The 25977-nt window shown below is 40.0% G+C and overlaps 1 protein-coding gene across 1 annotated transcript in view; it reads left to right on the forward strand.

The window, feature by feature from the left end:
• Nucleotides 1–711: 711 nt before the first annotated feature.
• LOC133343880 (transcription factor 12-like) overlaps nucleotides 712–25977 on the forward strand; it is a 175356-nt gene continuing 150090 nt past the window's right edge. Inside the window, 2 exon segments of the mRNA XM_061553846.1 lie at nucleotides 712–811; nucleotides 3596–3668. Of these exon segments, the coding sequence (XP_061409830.1) occupies nucleotides 737–811; nucleotides 3596–3668 (148 nt within the window). The 5' untranslated portion in view covers nucleotides 712–736.

Here is a 25977-nt window from a genome sequence, read left to right on the forward strand (position 1 = left end):
GCTGTCTGGTTTACATGTATTGCGGGCTGAGCCCGGACCGATTAGGATATTACACTTTGCAAAATTTGGTTAAGTCACAAATTGCTCGAATGTCAACGGTGGCTTGTTAATAATAGCGATGTTATTGTGCGGGTGTGGAAAGTTGTATGTAGCTTTGTCAGTGGAGGATGTGTGGCGAGCGGTACAAATAACTTTTACTACTTTTACCGTGTGAACAAATGTGTAACTTGTGAGTGCTGCTGCTGCTGTGGAGTCTTGCGAGCCCTTTAAAAGCCACAACTTAAGCGTAAAATCAGCTGCTGTGAACGTAACCATACTCACACGCACACACCATTGCGCCTTTCGTGTCGAGTCAAATGTTGTGAATTGTAACGTTTCATGCATGGATTGCGAGCGGACGTGACAACGGGTGTGGGTATAGTTTTGCGACTGTCGGACCGGGGAGAGGAAAGAATGAGGTGTGACAAAAAAAAAATCGTCTCTTGTGAATTGAATCGCAGTTTTCCCCGCTGCCATAACTTAACACGGCATTGGCCGCGTGCGTAAAACGCGCCAATGCGAAGTGGCCATCGGCTTCACCGCATGGCTGGAATAGAGCCTATCGTGATGATTACACGAGCGGGGGTCCCCCCATCCCACTAGATTCATTCTTATTTGCTCTGTACGTGGATTTAAAGCAGAACTGGTCTTTCTGTCCGTTATGTCTGTTCTAGGGGGTCGCGTATAATTGTTAAACATGAATCAACCGGCACAGCGAATGGCCGCCATAGGGACGGATAAGGAGCTGAATGACCTGCTGGATTTCAGCGCGGTAAGGAAGGGCGGCTCTCACCCCCTTTTAAGTCTCGAGAAACAAACAATTGATTTGCTCCGGGCGATGCCTATCAACATTGTGTTAATTTAATTTATAAATGTAATGCAATTAACGGGTATAATAACCTCATTGTAGCGCAAACCCAATTGCTCGGATTGTGACGTTATTAAAAGAAAGTCGTTTTTGTTCGTAAACTTGCCACGCCACTGTCGGTCATACTTGTGTGCATAGTGTCAGATGTGAGAGTTTTTATAGCCCTTTTTGTCAATCCACTGATAAATAATGAAGGTATCCCGGACCACGCCGTGTCGGTCATGGGGCTTGTTTGACCATACTTCACCATGCTGGTTCGTGTAGACTCAGAAACCGGTTCATCCATCGATTTTCACTCGCGTTCCGAAGAGGAGGAATTTACACATTTTTAATGACGGAAGATTGCTTTGTTGTGATTTTTTGCCAAGAAACACTACTGGCAGTTAAAAAGTGGGCATGTTAGTTTACACCGCTGGCTCTCATGGCTTTGGCATGTCGCTGTTTAAGGGAAACTGATAACGAATGAGCGAGCATGCATTGCAAGTAGTCTTCCCGATACCGCCAAAGTTGTTCGTGTCGGAATGGGACGCATAGGCATCGATGCATTTCATTGCAGCAACTCGTTGAAGGACGATATTGTAGCGTGCAACGTGTTGTTAAAAACAAGTAGTTTTTTTTAAACCCAGCATTTACCTCTGATATTTAGAGACAAAAAAATATCATCTTGTAAAATACTCGTGGGTCTTGTTTTCAAAGCAGGTTCGTAAAACTTGTCGGTGATGCGTGTATCAGTATACATGCATTGTGTAATATGGAACATTGTTAACCGAGGCTTTCTACGAAATGAGCCACCCGCTACGCATACAAACAAGTACTGATTCAGATTCGTGTAGGTGAAGGGAGTCTTAGAAATAATCACATGAGCAATCACTCATCATTTACTTTAAATAGAAACATGTGTACTCACGGACCCAGTGGTGTTCCATCTGTGCTCCCCGTTTGTAAGAGTGAGCCTTGCGCATGGCAGCATGGTGGCTGAAATGCTCAGAGTAGTTCAGGCGTGTTTGGGACGTGGGCAATGTGATTTGTAAGGAAAGGGGGAGGCCAACATGGGTTTGCATGTCAGATGTGAGTGCAAGAGTGGCCATCCCGATGTGACTAAACTGCGGTAGGGCATCGGCAGCATCATGGACGCGCCATCAGATCTTTCGGATAAAGTTTTGTCTTTGGAAGTTGGCGAGAGTAGCGCCGAGAAAGCGTTCAGTTTTGTCTGATTTAATGTGTCGTACCATGTGTTGACTGGTCGTCACGTGCAGTGGTTTTTTTTACCTCCACCTATTGCTTTTCTTTCGCATTTCCATGTAAGTTGTCTTAGAGATGTAACGCCAACCAACAGGATTGAATAGCTTTATAATTAATTGCATACAAACATCCGGTATATATTATAATTATGTATACTGTGAATATACACGTAATGAATGTGTTGCATATGCGTTAATGTGTTGTATTTGTAGACGATCTTTACACAGTATACGTTGTATATATTTGGTTTGCACGTGGCATACATGTACACATGCAATGTAAGCTGCATGCAATTCTTCCATATACAGAGTAGGTTTTCAAAAACTTGACATACACTGCATGCAGGGCATTTAAAGATTTGCCGTTGTTAGCATGTGCTGTCAGACCACTTGAGCAGAGGGGGCTTGGCATTGGCCGACTTTTATTTTCATTTGTGCCATTGCATAAAAATGAGAGAACATTTTTTCATTGAAATCCTCCAGAGTATTAACTTTAATGCTTTAATTGACGGTTTTCAACCCGAGCCAAATATATGCCGCCATCTTGGAAATACGCATATATGTGCATGCTTATGCTTCATGTACCGTGAGTGGTAAATATTTGTCGGTGTTGTATTTGTAAAATAGACGTGAATGGGGCTATAGCTTTTTGCGCTAGTTTTGTTCGGTAAGAAGGGCCCCGCCGTGGCACATTTGTGTTGGATTTCTCAAGGTGGTGATGCATATACAGTTGTTTCAATATCAGTTGGCAGTGCGCTGTTTTGTATCGACATTTCGATTTCAATGGCTTATGACTGCGGCATTGGCACGGAAGCCCCGATCTCTTCATCTGCACAAGCTTTCATTTGCATATGTAAATTGGGCCCATTTTAATTGACCTTTAACAAACAACATCAATAGAGCTGATGAATTGTCTTGATATTTAAAAAAACCATTAGAACCACCAGCACTTCTGTTGTGATTTTGAATCATTTGCATATTTAAATGAGATTTTAATTTGCTGATACATATTTTTAATGCAAGACTTGCTTCGAGATTGCTGCATGCTTAATGCTTTCCCACGCTTAATATGAAAGCTGCTCGCAAATATTCTTTTGATTGTTTCTGTGGACAGTGACATCGTTTTCTTTTTTCCAAAGTGACCAATTAGAAATGCATTAAGTGTAAGTGTTGGACAAGTTTGAATAGTTATGCTCTTTTATTAAATGTAAAATACAAAGCCTTTCCTGGTTTGTATAAAATACATTTTAACTTTACGGTAAAATTATATAAAAAATATATTGACCTTCAACATATTTGTTGGGAAGGAGTTAAATAAAATGAATAAGTATAAATGTAAGAAATTAACATGTGGCGATAAGTCTACAAAAAGTTATTTCATGAATGCCATTGTTTTTGCTATTGCTCAAATTGCCCGTTGTCCGGGTTTTTTGCGCTGTGCCTGCAGATGTTCTCTCCTCCGGTGAACAGTGGGAAAAGTGGACCAACCACCCTGGCGAGTAGCCAGTTTGGCGGACCAGGTATGTACATGCGGCCATCACAGGAAAGACACATTCCACCGGTGCTTTTATATCAGTGCAGGCATGTGGATAACACTGCGTGGTCGTGTGGACAAACTGCGTGAGCTGAACACCTGATTCCCACAAGCTACGTTGTGGGTTGTGCCATTTGTGGCCAGATATGAATGCATTATTGCCTGTTAATTTAGATATTTTTGTTGTTGCGTGATTGTGCAGGGATGCATCCTTTCTTTATATTTTTAGTCCAGCTACGAGTAGGAATGATGGGAATTTAAGTAATTGAAACAGATTCGTAATGCACTATCACTGAATTGCATGGAAAAAATATCTGGGCATGGGCTAACAAAAGCATCCAATTCTCAGTTGATAATTATGTTAACTTTGTATGTAGGTAACGTCTCCCATGGAGAGTTATAGAAAATCCAAGATTTCATTTTTTCATAAATTTGTTTTTTTTTTCGTCAAAATTCATAACGGACAAGCCACTCTAAAATATAACAATACAAAAATGATTTCCTGATTCCTTTGGTGATATACAATAAACATATTTTAACTATTGTAACACATCTTCATAAATAAATATAAAGCCAATTATCTTGTACAGTGGCAATCTTGCAGTTATTATCAAAACAAATTCCAGTCGTTTTTAATGCCAAAGCTAATAATTAGTAGCAAAACGAAATGTCCAAGAAACATTTTCATAGCATAATAGTTGAAATAATTTGTTTCTATTTTATTTTGAATTATAGTGGACAAATTCCACGGATTTTTTGTCCATTCTTTGCGGAAAGTGCAGTTCCGTTGGATGATGCGCAGCATGCACGTCTAAGCTTGAGCAATCATGATCCGAGATCAGTCTCGCACGCACATAGCAGGATTAGCGTAAAAGCGTACACGAAACAAGTGTGGAAGAATATTTTTTTGATGAATTTGTGAATGTAAAAATAGTTATATTACTGTACGAATATATTTTTCTAACATTCAACTCGCACAGATGATTTTGATGGTGTGATGTATGAAAGATTGGTTGCTACCTTTGAGAAATACATGTTTCTTTATGGCAACCAATTTATCTAGCAAATACTCGACAGCAAGAGACGATATAGCAGAATACTGTGCTCTTTAAGTTTCCGATTATTATTGCTGGTCAAGCCAATTGGGATCTAAATTTATATTGTATTATCTGCGCCTCCACATTTATATACCTATGTATGTAGGCATATTGCTTTGGAATTAAAAAATTTAATGTACCTTTAGTTTTTTCCTGTAGGGTAGAGCTTATAAATCTAACATTTATGAATGCAAATCAGAAAGCCAAAAGGTCTGGGAAGTTGTTTTCCCAATGTTAAACGTCTCTTTATGAAATTACCCACCTTGCTTGTCACCAATTTTTGTGTGCCAGACTCGAGCATTTTCAAATTATTTTAAATAAAACCTTACAATAGTACATGGTTCAACATTTTTCTGATAATCTCCAAACTTAATTTGTAATATATAGGATGAAGATATAATTACGGTGTGCTTTGAAAATATTACATTGGGAAACTTGCATTGTGCTGGTTTATACATTCTTGAATAATTATGTATATGAATACATTTACTTATATAACAAAGACCTTTTCTAATTTATAAAAGCTAATTATAAATATGTACATTTTTTGTGGGAAACTGGGCTGCAGACACGGTTGAAAATTGATAAGCACGGTTTTATTTGAAAGGAAAACAACTAAATACAGTGTAACCTTTAACCCGCTGCCATCACAAAATAATAATAAAAGTATTAAATTCTTTGTTGCTGTGTTAGCTTGAAGTTAGGCTGTGTAGTGTGCCAAATCTGGGCGCGCGATAAACAGGCATTAGTCATCCTCGTGGGCTGACCGGCGGACTCCACAATTGTAAATTGGCCTGGAGGCAGAGACGTCTCTTCAAATCTGTTGGCAGCTCCATTGGTCATCTTGTCAGTCCTCGTCGCTGTGCTCGGGCATGACATGAAATTTTCTATATTTGCTCTTACACCCTGTGGGACACTCTAATATGTAGACATGGCCATAGGGGGCGGGGGATTGTAATGAAGAGCCTTGCAGGAAATCATTAAAAGGCACAAAAAATCAGGTGTTTTGTTTTCAGAAAGTGAAGTACGAAAGATAGACTCAGATGTATTTATACTAGAGGAATCCGATTAGCTAAAAAGCTCTTTCACATATGAACCATATGGCGGTACCCCGGGGTACCATAGTACCCCGGCTCTCGCATAATGTCCGTGATGCAGTCATGTTTAGTCTGTTGACGGTCGGCGGTGTGGCAATCGACTCATCTCGACGAGCTGTACACGATGCACTACGGTGCGTACGAGCGTTCAGGGTTTCAGCGCAATCGTCCTCGCTGCGTTTCGACATCGCGGAGTAGCACTGATTTCGGATTGATTGGTACCCCAGTCGCGGAGTGAAGTACACCCCTGGAAAAAGTGTCCTAGAAATAAAATATTTCATTGCCTCAGCCATTTTGTATTATTTGCTACCCCGGGGTATCGCCATAAGGATCATATGTCTAGTAGAAGTCTGAATAGCCATAAGGACTTCATACGAAATAATAACAATATTTTTATTAAATGCTTTGGTAATGTATGTAAAAATCAGTATCCATTGTGGAAGGATTAAAATTGTTTAACATACACAAAACTGCCTTAGAAGTAAGAGCTAATGAGCATGATGTCTGCCGGATGTGGAATGAGTTGTACGTGTGCGTACACGTAAGTCTTGACACCAAAATGCCCCAAAAATTGCAGTGAAACAAATTGTTACTCCAAAACAAACACATTTCCCTGCATCACTCAATGTTTGATTTGGATGATGTATTTCGACTTGAGGGGTGAAAACAACAACTTGTCATCTTTCATATACAACATGAAGTAAAAAAATAATGTATCATTCAAAAAGTCATACAAGGATGACTGATGTTTACAGGGTAAAGGTCATCTTTTTTTAGTCTCAGGTGGCCACTTTGTATATTTAAACCACTATCTATTACAAAAGTCATCTGCACGAATCCCCCCCAATAACCCTCAGCCAGAGGGTATACAACAGCCATATTAAATTACATATCAGCTGCCAAGCTTAGGAGTAAATTACAGATTTAAGAATCGCCACCAATGGATATTTATATCCAGCACCTTTGCTTGCAGATTTACTTGGAAATTGTCTCAGTTCCGTTGAAGTATTTGTTTATTTACAACAATAGTTTTTGTTGACAATTGTCTGCCATCATCGGAGTCCAGATCACACATTTCTAAATCGTCAAAAACTACTAAATGTTTTTATTTTGGGTAATGATGGTGTTTATTGTACATTTACTCCTATAATGACCCAATAATGTCTGTGTCCTGCTCGTGACGTCACTCCACGTCGACCAGCCCCCCTCTTTAATAATCATGAACGGGTTACGTCCTCCGCATGTACACCCCCCCTCATTAATAATAATTAGCGGGTGACGTCACTCCACATGGGAGGGCGAGGCACCTCCTCCCCCCTGCTCAGCGTCAACTTACAACCCTCACTACAAAGGCAGAACCCTCACGTTGTGATCTCCGTCACGCTATTGAGACATAGAAGTAAAAAGGACGTCATGATGAACAAGGGATTATAACCTTGAAATGAAATAGCTCTGTGTCACCGCAGCCTTACAAACGCATTGATGCAATGAATATCACGTCGCGGTCTGCTTTTCGCTTGCAAGTTTCAGATTTACTGCAATACACCCGTCCTTGGACGGGCAAAAGGCTAGTTTAGAATGTTTATACATATGGATGTATACACATAACTCTGCCTAAACCAGATGTTAACAATATTATAATTGTACTTTGTTTTTCATATACTGATGTTCACAAACAAGTAAAATAAATGTATACGTCAATTTTAGTTACCACCTTACCATTCATTCATATTCCACTGATGCATTGGCATGTACGTACGTAAGTGATTGTGAAATAATAAGAAAAGTTATTTGTGCGACTGGTAAGTCTTTATTTGTAGGTGAATGTGTAATTTCATTTTTACCGTTTTTATTGAAAACGCGCTAAATATATGCATTTTTCTGAAGTATCTTAATTTCATGGATGAAATTAAAATGTCTGAACATTTCTAAACACCTACCAAAGACTTGCACAGTGTTGTCATAATAATAGGTTAAAATATTGTAAATGTTTTAATTATTTGTATACTTTATTTATCAACATCTAGCCTGCTAAATGCAGGTAACTCGCCACAATATACGCCCAGCATGATGCAGTTATGACATGTTATGATGGTGATAAAGATGATGTCGTCAATCCCGATGCACCCCGACTGCAGGTCTGGCGCCATACGGTCCAGTGCCATTAAACTATATATTTACACTTTAACATTTCCAATTTAGTAATACCGAAACACGCTTGTAAAATTTGATATGAGGCACTATCACCATGAAGTAAAGGTGGAAGGATGGAAAGATTATCTGATGGACTTGAAGAATTTTATTTTTATAATGTAATAATTCAAAGACGCAAGCGAGCGCGCACTGAGAGCATGTGGATGATCAGGTGCATCGAATTGCATTTAACAGATCGGTATGTAGCTTTAAAACAGCTGTGCTGAACTCCACCATTTGTACGTATTTATTACAAGGTTCAGGGATAGCGTACATTATTCCTGAAAGTTTGAGTTTACTGGTTTGTGAATGTTTACATTGGGCAAATTATTATTTTATGTTGTGTTACCACGTGGTAGACTGATGCATGTGAAATGACTGCATGTTGACGTAACCTACTGCTTGTAGCTTAATTAGCGCTCAAACTGTGTTCCGGCTGGAGTTATATTTTTAACAATGAATTAAGTTGGAAACCGTGCCTTCCTGAATTCCATCATACTCAAGTTTGACTTATGGAGGTTTTACTGTACTTAATATGATTTTATAAGAATTTCTGTTCAATGTAATGGGAAATCATAATCAAAATATGAGCTTAATGTCCTGGCAGAGCTTTTGCCAGCTTAAATCTTGACTTAAAGCGTTCGTGACTGCAGGAATTCATATTCTTTGGGGCTTTCGGTAAAGTCACGTAGATAGGTTGAAAGAAAATAACAAAAAACTTCGACGATTCGATCGCAACACAAGCGATCGTCATCTCGTCCTCATGGCGATCGCTTGTGTTGTGATCGAAACATCGAGTTTGTTATTTTTTTTGTTATTTTCTTTCAACCTATCTACGTGACTTTACCGAAAGACCCAAAGAATATTTTGACAGCTTATTTTAACTGTGTTAATTTATGCGGAATTAGCTTTTTTTCGTGTTGTCCTTACGTGCGCTGTCAAACAAGAGATCCCATTTCTTGACCATGTGTTTTCACTGGATATTGATGTTTGCACAATGACCCATTCATCTGGTATTCTATTTCATATATTTGGACTTTGCTCACATCATTAATCTTAGTCTGCTTCTCTGCATTTAAAGAAGTATCTTTCTAGTCTGTTATGTTACTGATAAACAGTAGTATATAATTTTAATTCATGTAGCATCAAACATAGAAGCATTTCCAGATGTATGACCACTAGCATAACACTAAAATGTAATTAAAATATATAGATGAAAATAAATAAACGTAACAAAAACAATTAAACCTAAATAAGGCAGAATAATCAGCAGTGTGTGACTGCACACACGCCGTCACATACACTGCAACCTCTATTGTAGTGAACGTAATGTACTATATAATTTTCGAGTAATGTAACATCTATAAGTTTTGTGTGAAGTGGGATGTATACCAATATTATAGGAAAAGAGGGTGGGTGACTGGATGGATGTGGATGGTTGGAGAGATGGGATATTATGAGGGTCTTATTAAGTGAGTAACTAGACGACAGAGAAGGAAGGACTTGAGTCAGGATTTGTGGATGACCAAGGGGGAGGGAATTCTAGACATGGAAGGACCACCTTCCACAGCTGAGATTAATATTGGATTTTGTCAAGAGGCCTTGTCTGCTAGAGCAGTGTATGAACAAGTGAGGTAGTGCGTTGTGATAGGTAGGCAGAGATGGGGCAAACCCATTTAGGATGTTATGTCTAGTCGGCGAGATCTTGTGATTGATTCTACACCATATTGGTAGCCAGTGAAGGGATTTTAGAATGAGCTTTTTTCGCTTGCAAATTTGAGTTTGAATACTGGTGGCAGCTTTTTGGATCACGTGGAGTTTTGCAGTCAGGGGTTTGAGGAGGACGTAGGAGTTACAGTAGTCAGTACGAGAAGTGGCGAGCATCTATTAGGTTTTCATCAGCAGATGGCGAAAGGAAATGTGTTAATTTAACACTCAATTGTATTGGTGTCTTCTAGCTCCTTGACGAATCTAGTGACATTGCTTGATATTAAGTTGCGTGTTTTCTATTGATATTTGAATATATGTATATTAAAGGCGTGATAAGATATTTCTGTATCTTTGTAAAATGATATATGGATCTGCTATTTTTTAAAATCTGCTGTTCAAACTTTATAGAGGGGAAGGTATTGCAAGACAAGACGAACGATAGTGACTTGGTGAATTAGCAAATTAAAAACGTGAACCTCTTCATGAAAGCCCTTAGTGTTGGGGAAGGCAGGGTTGGTGTTTAGGGTGAGCTCTGTTTGGGTTGGAAGAGAAATTCATCATGCTACCCCTTTGCATCATTACCAAAGGAGGCCATGAGATCATACAGGGTCAGACTACTGTGGCTAAACAAAAAAAAAGTATTTTGTAGTTGTACCCAAATGTGTTTATACGATGTGCTTATGTAACAGTTTGCTATATGCCACGTATCAACCGTTACATAAACATCTTCTGGAGATTATCCATCCGGGTAGGTGGAAATTACGCACGTAATTTTTTGCGTACATGTTAATACGGGAATAAAAAATAAAACTAATAATTTTCAGCCATTTGTCAGTCCATTTCTAGATCAAGGCTTCCTTCCCCATGCCTGGTCAGTCATAGGGATTGTTTGACCGTATCTCGCCATGCTGGTCAGTGCGAGTTGGTGAAGTGAGATGGCCCAGGATTGGTTCAAGTGTCTGCTGATGGTAGCCGTTGGCTGTCGTCAAGCAGTGCACTTAGACACTATTCACTCCCCACCCATTCATACAATATTAAATATACAATCACACAGGTTATGAATCATTCACGATGTGTCAGATCTTAGATATGCAGTAGTTTTTCTTAAATGTGCCATTACTTGGCACATTTCCATGTATTGCTTGTACTTTTCCCAAACATATTTGTCCAGCAACATAGTTAATTATCTAAAATGTCAGCGCTTGGGAGAGGGAAAGTATGGTGCAGTGAGCTCAGCAGATGGTCACAACTGTGGTATGTGAGGTGTCGGATATCCACTGGCCAAGCAGCCTCTGGGCTGCGATGGGGAGTGGAATGGGAACTCTGAGTCGGGGGTGGTTCGGGCGGCCTGGGGAGGGGAGGTGGTGGTGGTGGGGGGAGGAGGCTGTTTTTGTGGAGGAAGAGAAGAGGGACAGGCGATCCCTGCTCTCGTAATCCATGCCTTTGTGCAGTCTGTTGAGGGTTTTTGTTTCTTGCCGAGGTGACTTCCTATCCCAGCCGTTCTCCATCCCCTTGCCACACCCTCCCTGGGGCCAAGGGAAAGGGGGAATGTGTCTAGAAGAGGTGTGACTTCCCCACAGTTGCAGCTGCTCTGCAGGTCTTTTATGTATCTTCCAGCTTCCAATGTGGTCTCTCCTCCCACCTTCGCACTTTGAAATTGCACATGCAGTTACCCAAATCGCGAATGCGCATACGGGTTAGTTGTTGCCGGTTGGAAGGAGATGCAAGGTGAATCCCATTGCTTGGGAAATTGTTTTGCGTTTGCGTGTGTGCGTGTGTACGTGTGCGAAATAGTTTTGAGAAGTAGAACTGTCAGTGTTTTTCTTTGAAGATGTTCCAAAGAGCAACACTGTGCACATGAATGAGTGGCCTATGTACATATTTAAAATATTTTTTGTCGGCTTGCAACGTTTCGTATTTTGGCTGCAACGGGAAAGGAATTCTCTAATGGCAATCGTCATTAGTCACCATTCATCATCGTCGGGTATAAAGTATCCATCCAAAGCCCCTTTGAAGTATATGTTAACTTGATGGTAATTTCTTTACTATGTATGTGTATGTTGTAGCATCAGAGATGAAACCACTTTCTGCAGTTTGAGAGGTGTAGGTTCAAACGCTAAAAACAAGACGTGAGTTGTCTTTGTTTTTTTAAAATATTTACTCAAACACAATCCTTATTCTCTTGCCGGGTTTGTGATATCTCATTAAATAGGGTTTAAACAGGTCGCCCATGAGGTTGCGCAGCCCTTTGGCTTGCATTCTTAACATTGGTTTTGATATCAAATCGGTGTTTAAAATCCTGTGATAACAATCATGAGTCTACCAATATGATCTTACATCCCATTTGCAACATTATTCGAACACGTCAAAAAATCATGATTATAGTTCTCTTCGTGTATAGTGACCGAATTGCAGATATTTTTTCGTCTAGAAATGAAAGAATCCAGGCCCAGCTGTATTTCTCAGAGTAATTCAGATGCAACTTTGTTTTATCTCGTCACTGAATGTCCAAAACAATTCCAATTTTCTTTTATAACTTAATTTCGTGACTTAAGCTGTTGAAGGTACATTTTCTTTTGAAACTGAAATAGCAAAATGAAAATGTTACAAGCATTTTAAATATTTTAGTACAAAAGTCGTGCAACAGTACAATAGGTAGGTTGCCAAGTTTCCACAAGGTCAAGTCTAGTCTCCAAAGGCCATTTAAAAATTTAATTGGTACAATCTGTACTGAGCTTTGTGTAGATGTTTATGCAACGACTGTCATATTTAGGACATTGATTGCTATCTTATTCATTGCATTGGATTGACTGACGCATGTTGGGGGGCTGCTTTTGAAATGTTTAGAAGAAAATGGCAGATAATTACATTTCCTGTACTGAAAAACGCCTCCTGATGGGGCATCAGTGTGGGAATGAATAAAGCTCTTTGTGCACGGTTAGGAAACGGCCGGGTTGTGTTAATTACGTGCGCTTTCTTCTTCCCGTGCACATTTAAGTAAGATGATCTCTCAAAAGAATTCTGAAGGAAGGGATTCCTGATGGAGTATACAGGGATACAATAGCTCAGAGTATTATATATTTTTTTCTATAGCTGTATAATGCATCATGGGTGCTTTCATTTTACATCATGTGGTATACCAGTATCTTCTGCGACACGTTACATTTCGGCATTCCCGTAAATGCGCCTCTCGCTTCATAATGATTGCCTTGAATAGAAAATAAAAACAGGCTCTCTGATGAAACATTGCACAAAATGTGGAATTATACACAGTGAGCACTATATCTTAACATGTCATTAGTATATCGACATGCATCATATTAATCTTGCTATTTTTGAGAGAGGGTGGGATGAAGGCATTCAGCCACCATTCCCTTTACACAGGCATTTGGTAAGATGCCATATTTAATCAATCAGGAAGGGGATTACAATCTGGATTGGGCAAGTAGTGAGAGAGAATGGCTTGCTGAAGCAGGCGACCGAGGGACGATGTTTTGGGGAAAATGCCAAGGGGAAGGAAAAGAATGGCAATTCTAGACAATGTTGAACAATGAAAGATGTACGGACAGATGAAGAGATCGGTGGAATGACAGCAACATGGAGGAGATAATTGTGCCTTTGACCCGTCTTCCCACACCTCCGTTGAGCAACGGTTGGCTACGTACGGTGCGAAAGAAGTTCAACACACAAGTCTACGAATAGAACACTTTATAATGATGGGCAGGATGTGGAAGCAGTATTTCATTCAGAGATGCTTTTACATCGATATCCACAATGCATAGATATAGTATTGCTATCCCAGTGATCTCACGAGGGGACCGTGATGCAGAGGTTGGCTCTCGGCTTTGCACCCGGTAAAAAGAAATATATCCCATTGGAAAAATTAGTCTGCGTAATCTTAACAATGTCCTAATCAACGTAATAATCTAGCTGCATCCTGTGTTACCAGGATTCAGGGTAATTCCATATGGGATACATTTTACGATCCTAGCCCAGTGTTCTGAAACCTGATGTGCATGCCATTATTACATTTATGACTTCTTTGCTTTTGCGTTGGGAAAGCAACAGAGAAACAGGCCTTGCCCTCAGTTTTTATTGGTACGGCTTACAAAACCATGGGTGAAGTACTTGCTTTGGACAGAGTGGTGCAGAAACATGCACACTTGGTCGATTGACAAGAATGCAAATGGCCCATTTAAAAGTAGTTCCCACGGAACATTTGTTCCCGATATCCATAACACGTTCCTTCGAAGTGGGCAGATAGGAACTTGGTTGGACAGCGCATTCGTGTACGACAGAAAGCTCGCGGTCACGTGACGCACTTCAACCAATCCGGGAGCGTACATTTTTGGGAGGGGCTATGCATGACAGACAAATAATCCCTGGTGGGCAGTGTGGAACTGTTGTTCCTACCTGTATAATTTTTGTGGGAATACTCACTGGGCACAAGCAGAGATAATGAAAATTGAGGTTAGGCATTTGAGCACATTGCTGTGGTGCTAGTGGATAAACTTGGTTCGGTACAGTTATACCAACCATGCTTCTTGCCAAAATTCACCCCATAATCTCGGCAGTGTCTTTTCAAGACTCTGATTGACATTGAAATGTTGAATACTGCATCTAATGCAGTATTTAGTGTGCCGCTTGCATTTTATTATTTAGAGCACTGGTGTTTTATATGCTTTTAAAAATAAGCAGTTCATGAAACAGGTGTTGAATAATGTAAGAATGGGGCATAAAGTAATTGCTGTACTTTACAAATGAATACGGCAAAGAATGCAGTTGTTCCATCATATGTTGCCTTTTGACCACTTGCAACCGTCAGGAGAAATATGCGACAGATAGGGTGTGCAATGATGTATGAGTGTTTACCGTGTGCGGTTAACATACTGAACTGAGTCATTCTATTGTTTGTGGCTGTTGTCCAGTTGTGCAATCGGGGGGAGGCAAAGGCAGTATTGTCTTAGATTTGTTTTCACAGCTCTGGACAAATGTTGGGTATTGGAGTGCAGCACCCTAAGCTATGGATCGAAGCTGTCTGTAATATTGATAATGCTGAAGCATTATTGACTCTAATTTGAAACACATCAATGTAGTAGTGTGTCACAATCGATCAGCTTGACAGCAATTTACATTTGTTCTTTTTACATACAGCCTGTCGTGTTGTGAAGGAGAGTGTCAATTCTCAGTTGGGTGGGTTTTTATATTACTGTACCATTCGGTATGGTGGTAATCATATATATAAGATACTAAATATTGTTTATGCGATTGCAGTGATGTCGTTTTGTGGCCCCCCTACTTTAAGAAGTTGAATTTTAAGCCATTTTACGTCGTGTTTTGGAGTTCATAGTCATATTGCAGTGGGAGAAGTGACATGGCTCCTGCAAGCACTGCAATGCGGTCTGGCAGTGCTGTGGTGAGGGTAGATGCTATCTTATCAAAACTGTTAATGAGCACTTAGTGACCACACTCGGGGTCAAATTCAGAATCGTGGCTCCCCCAGCCTCGTGGTTCTTCCTACTGTGCCCGCTTCAAATATCCACACTGGAATGATTACATTTGTATAAATGTGAAAGTAATCTGCATACACCAGTCTGTAAAAGAATGCGTTAACGTTATCTCCATTTTCTGTCTTCTGTTTGTCTGACTGCTAAAAGTATGATGATAGGGGTTCCCCCTTTCTGGCAATAAAACAGGTGTTAAGATGTTAAAACACCAAACTGAAACCTTTGCAAGGAATCATGTCTGCATTCACCACATATACTTGTGGTGAACATGCAAAAAAAAAACATGCTCTGACAGTATGTGCATTCTCTTTGGTTCTTTCGGTAGAGTCTCATAGGTAGAAAATACAATCTAAAATAATATATCACGATGTTTCGATGGCAACACAAGCGGTCGTCCTCAGGTGGAAAAAATAATCCAGCAGTGGAACTGCTGAACCAGGAGGAACACAGCGAGAGAGCTGTTACAACAAGAGGTTATATATGTTGGAGGAGAAGTGACAGCAGCAGATGCGAGTGTAAATGCGATCGGTATTACCTTGTTGTCGCAACATCTCTTGAGAAAGGTGAGCGACTCAATCAGGTGAGCCTTCTTGTCTCGCAGTCTGTTATGTGCACTGTCTTGGAAACTGATTGGTCCACACCAGAGACATCTTTCTTTAGAGCCTAGTCTCAAACAGTGTTAGACCAGAGGACGCCAAAAGTATCTTTCATGGGATACCTGTGCCATGAAAGGCAAGAGTACAGATTGATACAAAAAAAATCGGTAAAAACATGATGCGTGCAGGAAAGTATTGAACATTACAGCAAATGTACAATAAGCTGTTTTGTTTACATTTAATACAAGCATTCCTTGAGAACTACTAAATGAAAAGTATGCAATAGACATAAACTTTTTAGCAGAATTTTTGAATAGTTTTTGTTACATCAAATGTATGAAATGTTGCAGTAGGTTTTCAATGAACCGATGAATGAATGTATGGAACTTTGCCTTGAATATGTGGCATTCAGGGCAGGTTTAGTTTGGTAAAAGCTATGCACTGGGTTATGACGCAGAGGATGAGAAATATAGCACGGAAACTAAATTTAGCTGTAAAGAATGTTTTCTGCATCTCTGTGCTGGGGCCTAATAAGATTCATGAATTATGGCTGCATGAAAATTTGTCTCGTTTTAAATAACCATTCTTATCGCCAGTCATGTACAAATTCAGGGTTTTTTAGAGGTCCAGCGAAGGGATTAGGTTACGTGAAAATTGCATGCCTCTTTCTGTAGAAATGCTTTTGTGTGTACCAATCGCGTAATAATGTTATTAATCTTTGGAAGCCAAGCATACCTGGACCTGCTATAAACATGTAACATTTTTTTTTCTTATCCCAATTGCAAAATAACAAGCCTTTTTTAGTGTTTCATTTGAGCGATTTTTAATGACGTTTTTTCAGGTTTACTTTGTTGGCTGAAATGTAACCCCTGCAGTTATCTTGAATTTGCAGATCGCATTATTTATATATTTCACAATTTAACATTGCGGGGTTAGCATGTTTATGTGACCACCGGGTATCATGCGGCAGGGTCAGACATTGTAACAGCCTCTGGTTGCTCAGGCGCTGGGATTGGTGGGTTGCTTAAAGGTGGATGCTCTTTTCCAATCCTGACTTGGAGCTACAGTACGTGTATGCCTCAACAACTGCGCATTGAGTGAACAAGCTTCGTTATAAGACTGGCCAACTCCAAGTCCTTATGGATGAGTGAATCCAATGCTTTTTCTTTGCCTGTGCATACATACATAGCTTTAGAACTATGGAGATGCGGTAAACGATTTTAAAAATGAAATTTTTATTTGCCATATGACCATGTATACTTTCATCTGCAGCCTTTTTACATGCATATACAGATGAGCAGTTGGCTGGTTGCCAATGATGTCACCGCCTGTAAGAAGTGGATCTTACACTAGCACCTACTTGTATGCGGTCATCTAAGGATGTTCTTGCGTTTGTGTGCTTTGTATATTAGTGAGGGGAGTGAAAGTTGAATGCTTGCAAGGTGCTTTAGTATGATCCAAAAGACATACATTCCTAGCCAAGCACAATAGCAATTATTACGTGAATTTGGTCTGGACTTGCCTTCGGTTGAGTCATCTTTTTTATATTGGTGTCAGTGTTTGGGTTGTCCAGATTTATTACTGTTCGCATATACGCTCCCAGCACCAACTCCAGCTGCAGAGTAGAATCCTCTGAAACGGAAAGATCTCTTTTGGAATATGTAAGCCTGTCACGTGATCATCCAGCAACCTCACTTTTCATCACGAGCCGTGAAGCAGAAGAGCATTTCTTCGTAGCTAGATTATTTTTATGTCCAGTTATTATGTTAGAAATCTTGAAATGTATCTTTTTCTCAAGTTGCACCGTTTAATGGTTGATACACTACCTACTGCCTTGCATGCTGTACTGTTCTTGACAGCTGTTCACTCAGTACTCCAAGTAAAGTGGTGGTACAACGGTATAATGCGCACTACTATGAACTCGGTTATCTGAATTTGATTCTTACCCATGGCTAACATCAGTGGCGAGTGATATGTGTAGGCCCTCCTATCATCATCCTGAACTGACCAGCTTGCTAAAGCATTATCAAAATCTCATTACCGACACTCTGGTGATGTCTTCCTCTCATTTAAAAAGAAAATGCTTGTTTGCGAGGGATTCTGCATGCATTAATCGCAACGCATATGTGGAACAATTGCATATTTCCCCCCCACTTATCAGCAGAGAGAATGTAAAGAAAAATGTGCCATGGCTTGGCTTTAAATTTCATCACCTACAATCTCGCCAAAGATACAGCATTGTTTTGGAGAATACAAATCATGCTCGCCGCACACAAGCAGTTTTTGGCAATGCTTTGAATTAAATTTTTTACAATGCAAGTCTTCATCTGTTTCATACACATTCCATGCACTTTTATGCTGGAAGTACATTTATGTGTTCCAGAGAGATGGCGAAGGTATTTCATTGAACTTCTATATAGGCTGGTCTGATGTACAATTGGATTTGTTATGTTCCAATTATTAAATTGAGCACTCAAATAAATATTTTACCAGTTTTGTGGACTAGAGGTTTTAATCCTTTGCCAGAAGCTATGCAGGGTATTATATAAACACAGTATAGCAAAATTGAGACTCATCTGAAGCCGCAGATGGTTATCCTTTTAGTATAAATCTGTCACTGGGCAGAATTAACTGTAAGTGAATGTCAACCCGATTTTATACCTGAAACTGAAATCTGATGCTGATAACAGCTGATTGTTTGGGCCAATTAATTTGTTGTTGCACGTAAAACTAGGTCCGTCGGCCGGGTTGCTGCTCCCTAAAGATAAAGATTATTACGGTGGTGCTCTTCCTTTCTCACCCCCGTTCAACCCTCCCCTCCGCAATGCCACGCTACCGCAAATGCTTGCGCGCGCGTGTGTGTGCGCTGTTTGACGGATATGGCACGTGTGCGCTCGTGCTGCCTATCTGACAAGGCCGCGATGAGAACAAATAACGTGTCGCGACACCGGTCCCTGTTGCGTGAGCGAAACTACCTGTCAGCAGCAGGCCGCAAAGCCTATAAATCCTGTGCGGCTTTGCGTCATGGCACGAAGCGGAGCACTCCAAGTTAGCGGTAAAAATAGTGCAGCTGGGTCAGTGGAAAACCAAACCGTGGCTTGGCACATGTGACCGGCCGTTTTAACGTTGGGCTACATGAGAAATGCATTGCTGCTGCTTTTCCGCCTTGATGTGTGCCTGCTTGCTTACTGCCACCGGCTATTCAGCTTAGCTCATTGTTGCTTCAAAGGGGATGGACCTTGGTTCGCAAGATTTCGGAGTAATGATGAAACGCATGCACAAAGGTTGTTTGAGGAGTTTTGGCAGGATGACAAAACATAGAACGTTTCTTCAGGAACAAGAACATGTTCGGTATACTTCTAGTATCGTTCTAATAATGACAAGTTTTTTCTCACAATAACTGTATCAGTTGATTTGTATACCTTACTATTTGGTTTTATGAAGAAGAAAAAAACGAGATATAACCTCATCTCAGGGAGCTGTACTGAGAAATTCTCAGACGGTATTTATGTCAGTGATTGCATATTCATTGACTCAATAAAAACTACTGCGGTATGTTAAATGCATCCATTTTCAATGACAGTTTACTTCCTACCATCGTATTTGCCTTGTCCAAATCTCAACCAAATACATCCGACACAACGAAATGTCTATATTAAACACCCTTACCGGTGCAACTTGGTGGCCTTGCCCTTAACATCTCTTTATTATTCTCTGCGATAAATACATTCGAAAACGGCTATGTTTTAAAACCAAAGCAAATTTTTTGATGCACTATCCTTCGTCATGGGATATATCTTAATTAATAAATGCACACATTTTAAGCGATATCGCTATGAGCCTTTTCGCGTCCCATGTAAGGTTGCCTTGAACGGGTTTCATTTATACCTAAATATGTTTAGTAGGAGTCGAGAGGGATCCGATTGTGTAATAGGTCAAGATTTTCTAGGTGGAAAATGTATAAACATTCACGAGTGATATATATATTTTTTAAATCTTATAAAAACGTGTTTTGGAAATTCTGTCTTTCCTGGTTTAAGATGTGACTTACTTCAATGTTACACATTTTATCTCGGTTATTGCCGCGTTTTTTTACACGAATGTGTCTGAAAACATGCCCATACTGCTTGTGGTCGCAAGAATTACAGATATATCCCAAGGCATGCATATATTTGCTGCTAAATGTTAACAATTCCCAGAATAAATTGTTAGAGCTGTTTGCATGTGGAGGCTTATCCCAAGCTTGGAGAATAATTTGACTAAATGTGAAATCAGCGTCTATTTTACATGGTAATTAGATTGTATTCATTTGTGTTTGAAGTTACATCTGATTGTGAGCACTGCACATTAGCTAATTTTCAAGAAGCTCCTAATAAAGTCCTTGAGCAAAGATGTTATGGGAAGCCTACTTTTTTATTTTTTATCTTGATCGCCGTACCACTACTGCAATAATATAGACGTCGATTTTAATGAACCCTGCTGGATTGTAATCAATGAAGATGTCTCCCATGACTGCAGGTTAGCCACGGTTACGGCGCCAATGATCATATGCATGCACGTTTCTAAGACTGATGCCCCCACGCTTGCACCTCCATGGCATCCGGATGGCCCAATTGAGCCCTTTTGCAGGGCCATTGCTTTCCTTTCCAGTGGTGCATGTCGGGAGCTGGATATATAACCACGTGGGACATGACCGTAGCATGCGCGCACGCACCTGAGCGCACTGTCCATTAACCACGTGCTCGATAGCCCGATTCATTTTTGGACATTGAAAGAATAACACCTGCAAAGCTTCACGGCGTATTAACCAGCTGTCGTCAATATGCCGTGGCTCTGACGGGAGACGAATCGCACCTCGACGACTGGCGCATCGGCCAAATGTACGGCGGCTAATGCCGTTTCCTGGACCACATGAGTGTGCCCCTAAATCAAATCTGTCTTGCACATCACTACGGAATGGTTGTGAGGAATTTTTGTAGTTCATTCTTGGTGTTTATGATACTGGTCGTGCATGAAACAACGACGGTACAAAAAAAAATCTGGTGAGGGTAGGAAATATATGGAGGAATATACATTTGCTGAGGAAATTATATCTTCGATGTATTATTTAGGCCTGTGAAATATATACCGAATTTGGCTTTCCCCCATCATTGTCATCAGGTTGGCTGGCACATTTTGCAGGTTCAGGTTTAGGCCACCACCTGTGGTCATGAATCCATATTAGAGCGTCAGAAAAGGCAGTGGTTTATCTGTCGGCAGCCTTCCATAAGAAGAGTCTAGACTGATTTTTATCGCGCATGCCACATATATAGCAGACGAGAGATTTGCCTCCGTCACTTTCATGACTTTGAAGGCATATTCTTCATCAGGGGTTGGGAAATTAAATATGGTCCATGACATGCAAATGACAACCCTTGAGTCTGAAAAGTTAAAAGCACAGACGAAATTTAGCTTACGGTAATGTGGAATTAACGAGCCCTTTTGAAATGTGTTTGAAGTAGATATTACAATATTTTTATGGGGTGTCATATAAATAGAAAATGCAAACAAAAGCATTTGGCAGGGTTCCATTTCCTGTTGCATTGTTCCACTTGGGGACTTGCGTTTCACAGGTTTTTTTTAGGTGTTTAGGGGCTTTTAAAAGTTTAATTATTAAGTTGTGCTTTTTCGGAGTGGTGGTTGGAAGGTTTAGCCACACAAATCCTGTTAACTGGGAAGGCTGGGCTTGCTTCAGCTTGCAGCATTTTATCTTAAAAACGCCCCTACAACTGCCTCTCTTTCCTGTCCTTTATTATTTTTCTAGAGAGAAGCTTTTAAAAACCTTTGATCAGTTGAGCTGCGTTGGGCCCTTGCTTAGGGCGTGGCTTCAAGGAATGACGTCTGGTGAAGCGGATTTTCCATGGAGTTGGATTTATTATTTCGTAATTCGCAACACGATGGCTTTTCAACACCAACATATAATAACATTCTTAATAGTTTGTGTTATTACTTGTGAATGTGGGCTTATAGCTGTTATGTTTGAAAGCGATGTATTTTAAAGTTTATTTTAACTATTTAGATGTCTTTGTTTTGTTTGACATGAAAACTATGGATTAGTTAACTTGGAATGTGTGTAGGCATGCAGAGACTTGACAATTATGCCTGAGATACAAGAAAGAAGTAACCACCACCTAATGAAGTCAAACAATAAACCAAAGGGTTTTTGTAATTTATTCAATTGTGTAAGAGTGTTCTGTACCATGAAACTCCTTTATACTTTATGGAATATATACTATAGCTATTTCTACAGCCTTGTATAAAATCTCAATGAATTAATCATGATAGATTTTGATGGTACATCTGTAAAAATATATTCTGTGACAATGTAATGTGATGGGGGGGCTTCTGTTGGCCAGTCGGCCATGTCTGCACATAATCTGGTAATATTGCCTGTTCATACAAATTCCCTTAATCGCCACTTACACACACGGATGCATCTTGGTGTTTGTCCTTTTGCGGGACCTCCTTTCGTCTCTTCTGGTGGCATACATTTGTAAATATACAATGTTTAGTGTAAACATATTTTCAACTATTGTGATGCTTGGCCAGGTGGATCCAGTGTGGATTCTATTTTTGATTCACAGACTCCGGTTCGAACATTGTGGACACTTCAAGATAGATCCCTCCATCAGATGCCCCCTCTCATTTCACGGCTACACCTCACGATGCCTGTGCTCTCGTATGGGAAACCATTGATCCCAGGTGGAGGAATCGTCCTGTACAAAATTTAGTAATGGGAAGCTCAGTTATTGAGAGGTTAAAATAATGACAAAAACACTCCAATTCTTTAAGCCAGAACTGTTTGTTAGATTTGGTCACTTTGGAAATTCTTTAGGAAATGAAAAATGTAATTAAAGCCACACCAATCTAGTTGAGTAATTCGAGATGTGTTTGCAAGTAACATTTTTTAATGTTCTTTCATAGAAATGCCATTCTTCCAGTGTGGATAAAATGCATATTTAATATAATGTTATTTTTTCTCTGCAATTGTTTTCTTGGTTTGGGTAATTGCTAGAGAATAAAACTCGGGGCTTAAAAATGTTAGAAAGAAGGGAATGTATTTTTTAATCAGAAGGATCCGTGTGTTTACAGCAGACATAATGCTGAACACCGCCGATGCCACTATTTGCATGTAAATGAACTCCACGGTTATCAATGCAGTAATCCTTGAACAAGTCATAACTGCTGTCCCCCATTGCAATTCTCACTTTGTCGGACTTTGGTGTGGGAAAACTTCCAATGTCTTGGGTCACAGCCCAGTGGTAATGAAAACATTGATCAAATCCCACATTTTGCGAGACCAGTTTGAAGTTACAAACAACGACTCCCATGCCCAGCACATTGAAAGTACACTGAATGTTTAACTGTAGCTGGCAGTGCATGCCACATGATCCGTAGTTGTGCTGGTGATTCTGTTTGTGGTTTCAAGGCGTTGCTGATTACACCAAATATGGGTTGAAATTTTCCAGTCTCTCTCCTGTCAAACTTTGCTCATCCTGTAGCAACTTCTGTTTTTCCATCTTTTTAGTTAGCCAGCAAAAAAGGGGTTCTTTGTATTTTGAGGTTCCTTTATTTTACTCCCCCTGGCGTGGCCATTATGCCACTCAATGAAACTCGTTTCCCCGTTCTGGGGATTGGATAGTATTTACTCATCACGACATTGAGGTTTTGAAGGCAATGGTAAGGCAGCCGTTCGATGTTTCACTTCTGCGGTGTTGTTAATCTCTCTGAAACAGACCGCTTCATGCCATGTGTTTGCATCTTTGTTTTTCACGATCTTTTTGCATGTTCTATTTCACGGGTTATGCAGAAATACACAGCAATGTGTAACTAATTGCAGAAATTTCATGAAACGTATTTAAAGGTCTGTAACAACAGAATGTAGCCAATTGCATTTTGGATCAAGTACATTCAAATTGCGCTAATACAATTTGGTTTCGTATCACCAATTCCATTGGCAACTGTGGGCAATGACTTGAGTTTTGGAGATTGCTTAGTAACAGGTTGTACATTGTCAATTAAAATGTGTTGATCATGCTTTTAGTTTGGCAGATACCACCGTGTTAAAATGTTTTGCAATATATGAATAAGCCTTTATAAAACAACTGATTCATAAAATGTGAAGCTCTATGTATTGAAGAAGGAATACGTTCCGTCGTAAAACAAAGATTACCCCACAGTGTGTCGATGCTCAAAATTTTGTGGCAGGATTTTATGAATATGCACAGCCACAAAAATACCAAATTAACAAATTCATCACCTATGCATGCTCTGACGTCTTATACTTTGACGTTTCATAACACATCAAATACCGTTTAACTGGCTGCAAATTCATGCAGAATTGCATAATGATCCTTGGGCTTCCAGTGTTCCCTCTGTAGTCGCTAAAGATGTAATTACAATACGTAGTGGTACCAAAGTGGACCGCATAATGGCTGACTTGTTTGGAGAAGTAGATGTATTCGCTTATGCAAAGTTGCTTCTCTTATCTGACATGCAGCATTATAGTTTCACAACTACAGTACTTGAGGAAGGAAAACTAAAAATATAAACATTGAGAGTCCACGTCAATTGGGCATTAAATTATTGTTCAATATATTGGCATGCTTGTTTGGATTCCAAAAGGTTTTAAGACTGTGTATGGAACTTTTTCGCTACCACTCAGTGACATTGTAGGGCACAATAAAAACATTTCCCTCTGCAAAGTGAATATTAAAGACCCTGTATTGTCAAGTGCATTAAAGGATCATTGTCCAGTTGGACCAATGGTAGGCAATGACTCGTAAGTCAAATTGGGCCCCCTCCCATCTTCTCAAGCAAGCAGTGGGTCCTCGATGTACGCCACTGGTTGCCCTGGGCCACTGTGATGTGTGTACACATTCCACATTGCCATTTTAGTAGTATTTTTTTATGGCCATGGATGAATATTGGGTTGAGCTGGCATCCAACCGGGATTTGTGCATGCAACATTTAGCAAAACATTTTTAGGCGAATTTTTTTAAGTACTAAGTTTGGAGGATCTTTTTAGGCGCATTGGGATCTACGGATGAAATTGGCCTCATATATTAAAATAATTGTTCATCTTTGACAAGATGGTCTGTAATAAATTGTCGTGCATAAAGTTCACGGAAGACGATTCAGAATATTTTCTACATTTTAAGAAGCACTGGGCTTTCATTTGAGCGAAGTGGAATAGATATTGCACACAGCTTTAAAGCGCTGTTTTTCATCATCATCATAAGAGGTTGAATCAGCCAATGCCTGAGACTGCAAGGTTATTTTGGGCAACTGTTTCGGCATCACTAAAGTGTCCTGCTTAATCCATCAATATAACAATGTTTTACTGTTGCTTTGCAAAACTGTAAGCCATTAAAACTTCAGATATGACAGAGTAATTCTTTTTTTGGGCTTCTGAGATAAAATCGCATTCAGTGTGATGTATCGGCTTTAGCCAGTGTTTCAAACGTATTGAGTGCTTTGCTATGTTAAATGTTAATTTTGCTTATCAGATTTTAAGGATAAAATGAATGACTTGTAACACCTACTTAAAAAATACAATTTGTCTTAGCTTCGTTAGGTAATATAGTTGAAACAGTTTAACAGAAAAATGTTACATTGGTTGAATTTTATTCATGCCAGTTGGTCGCTGACACTGACTATACAAACGAACACATCTCTGTACCGGGAGCAGAATGGGCCTAGCAACAGGAACAGATGTTCTTTCATGCTGCTGTGAAAACATTACGATGGTCGGAATGGTGAAGAAGCAGGAGTCACCATGGTTTAAGTTGCTGATGCAGGAATCGGTACCGCCTGTTAACGTGGGTGGAGGAGAATCGGGTGCGCTCTTACTGGCTGGGCATCTTGCGGGGGTAGACGGCCAGCAAGTGGATTGAATGAGCCGTGGGTGATTTGACCCTGGTGAGTAGGCCCATCAGCAAGAAGTGTAAATTGGTTCACCTCAAATGAGAACAGCAAGCTAACGAGCAATTTGAATTTAGACCCATTTGTTCACAAAACGAGCAAAATGTTTGCTTATCGAGCGGGAACCAATAG

This window comes from Lethenteron reissneri, chromosome 18 (assembly GCF_015708825.2).
Source record: "Lethenteron reissneri isolate LAM-NWPU_2019-01 chromosome 18, ASM1570882v1, whole genome shotgun sequence".
In the NCBI taxonomy this organism is placed as follows: domain Eukaryota; kingdom Metazoa; phylum Chordata; class Hyperoartia; order Petromyzontiformes; family Petromyzontidae; genus Lethenteron; species Lethenteron reissneri.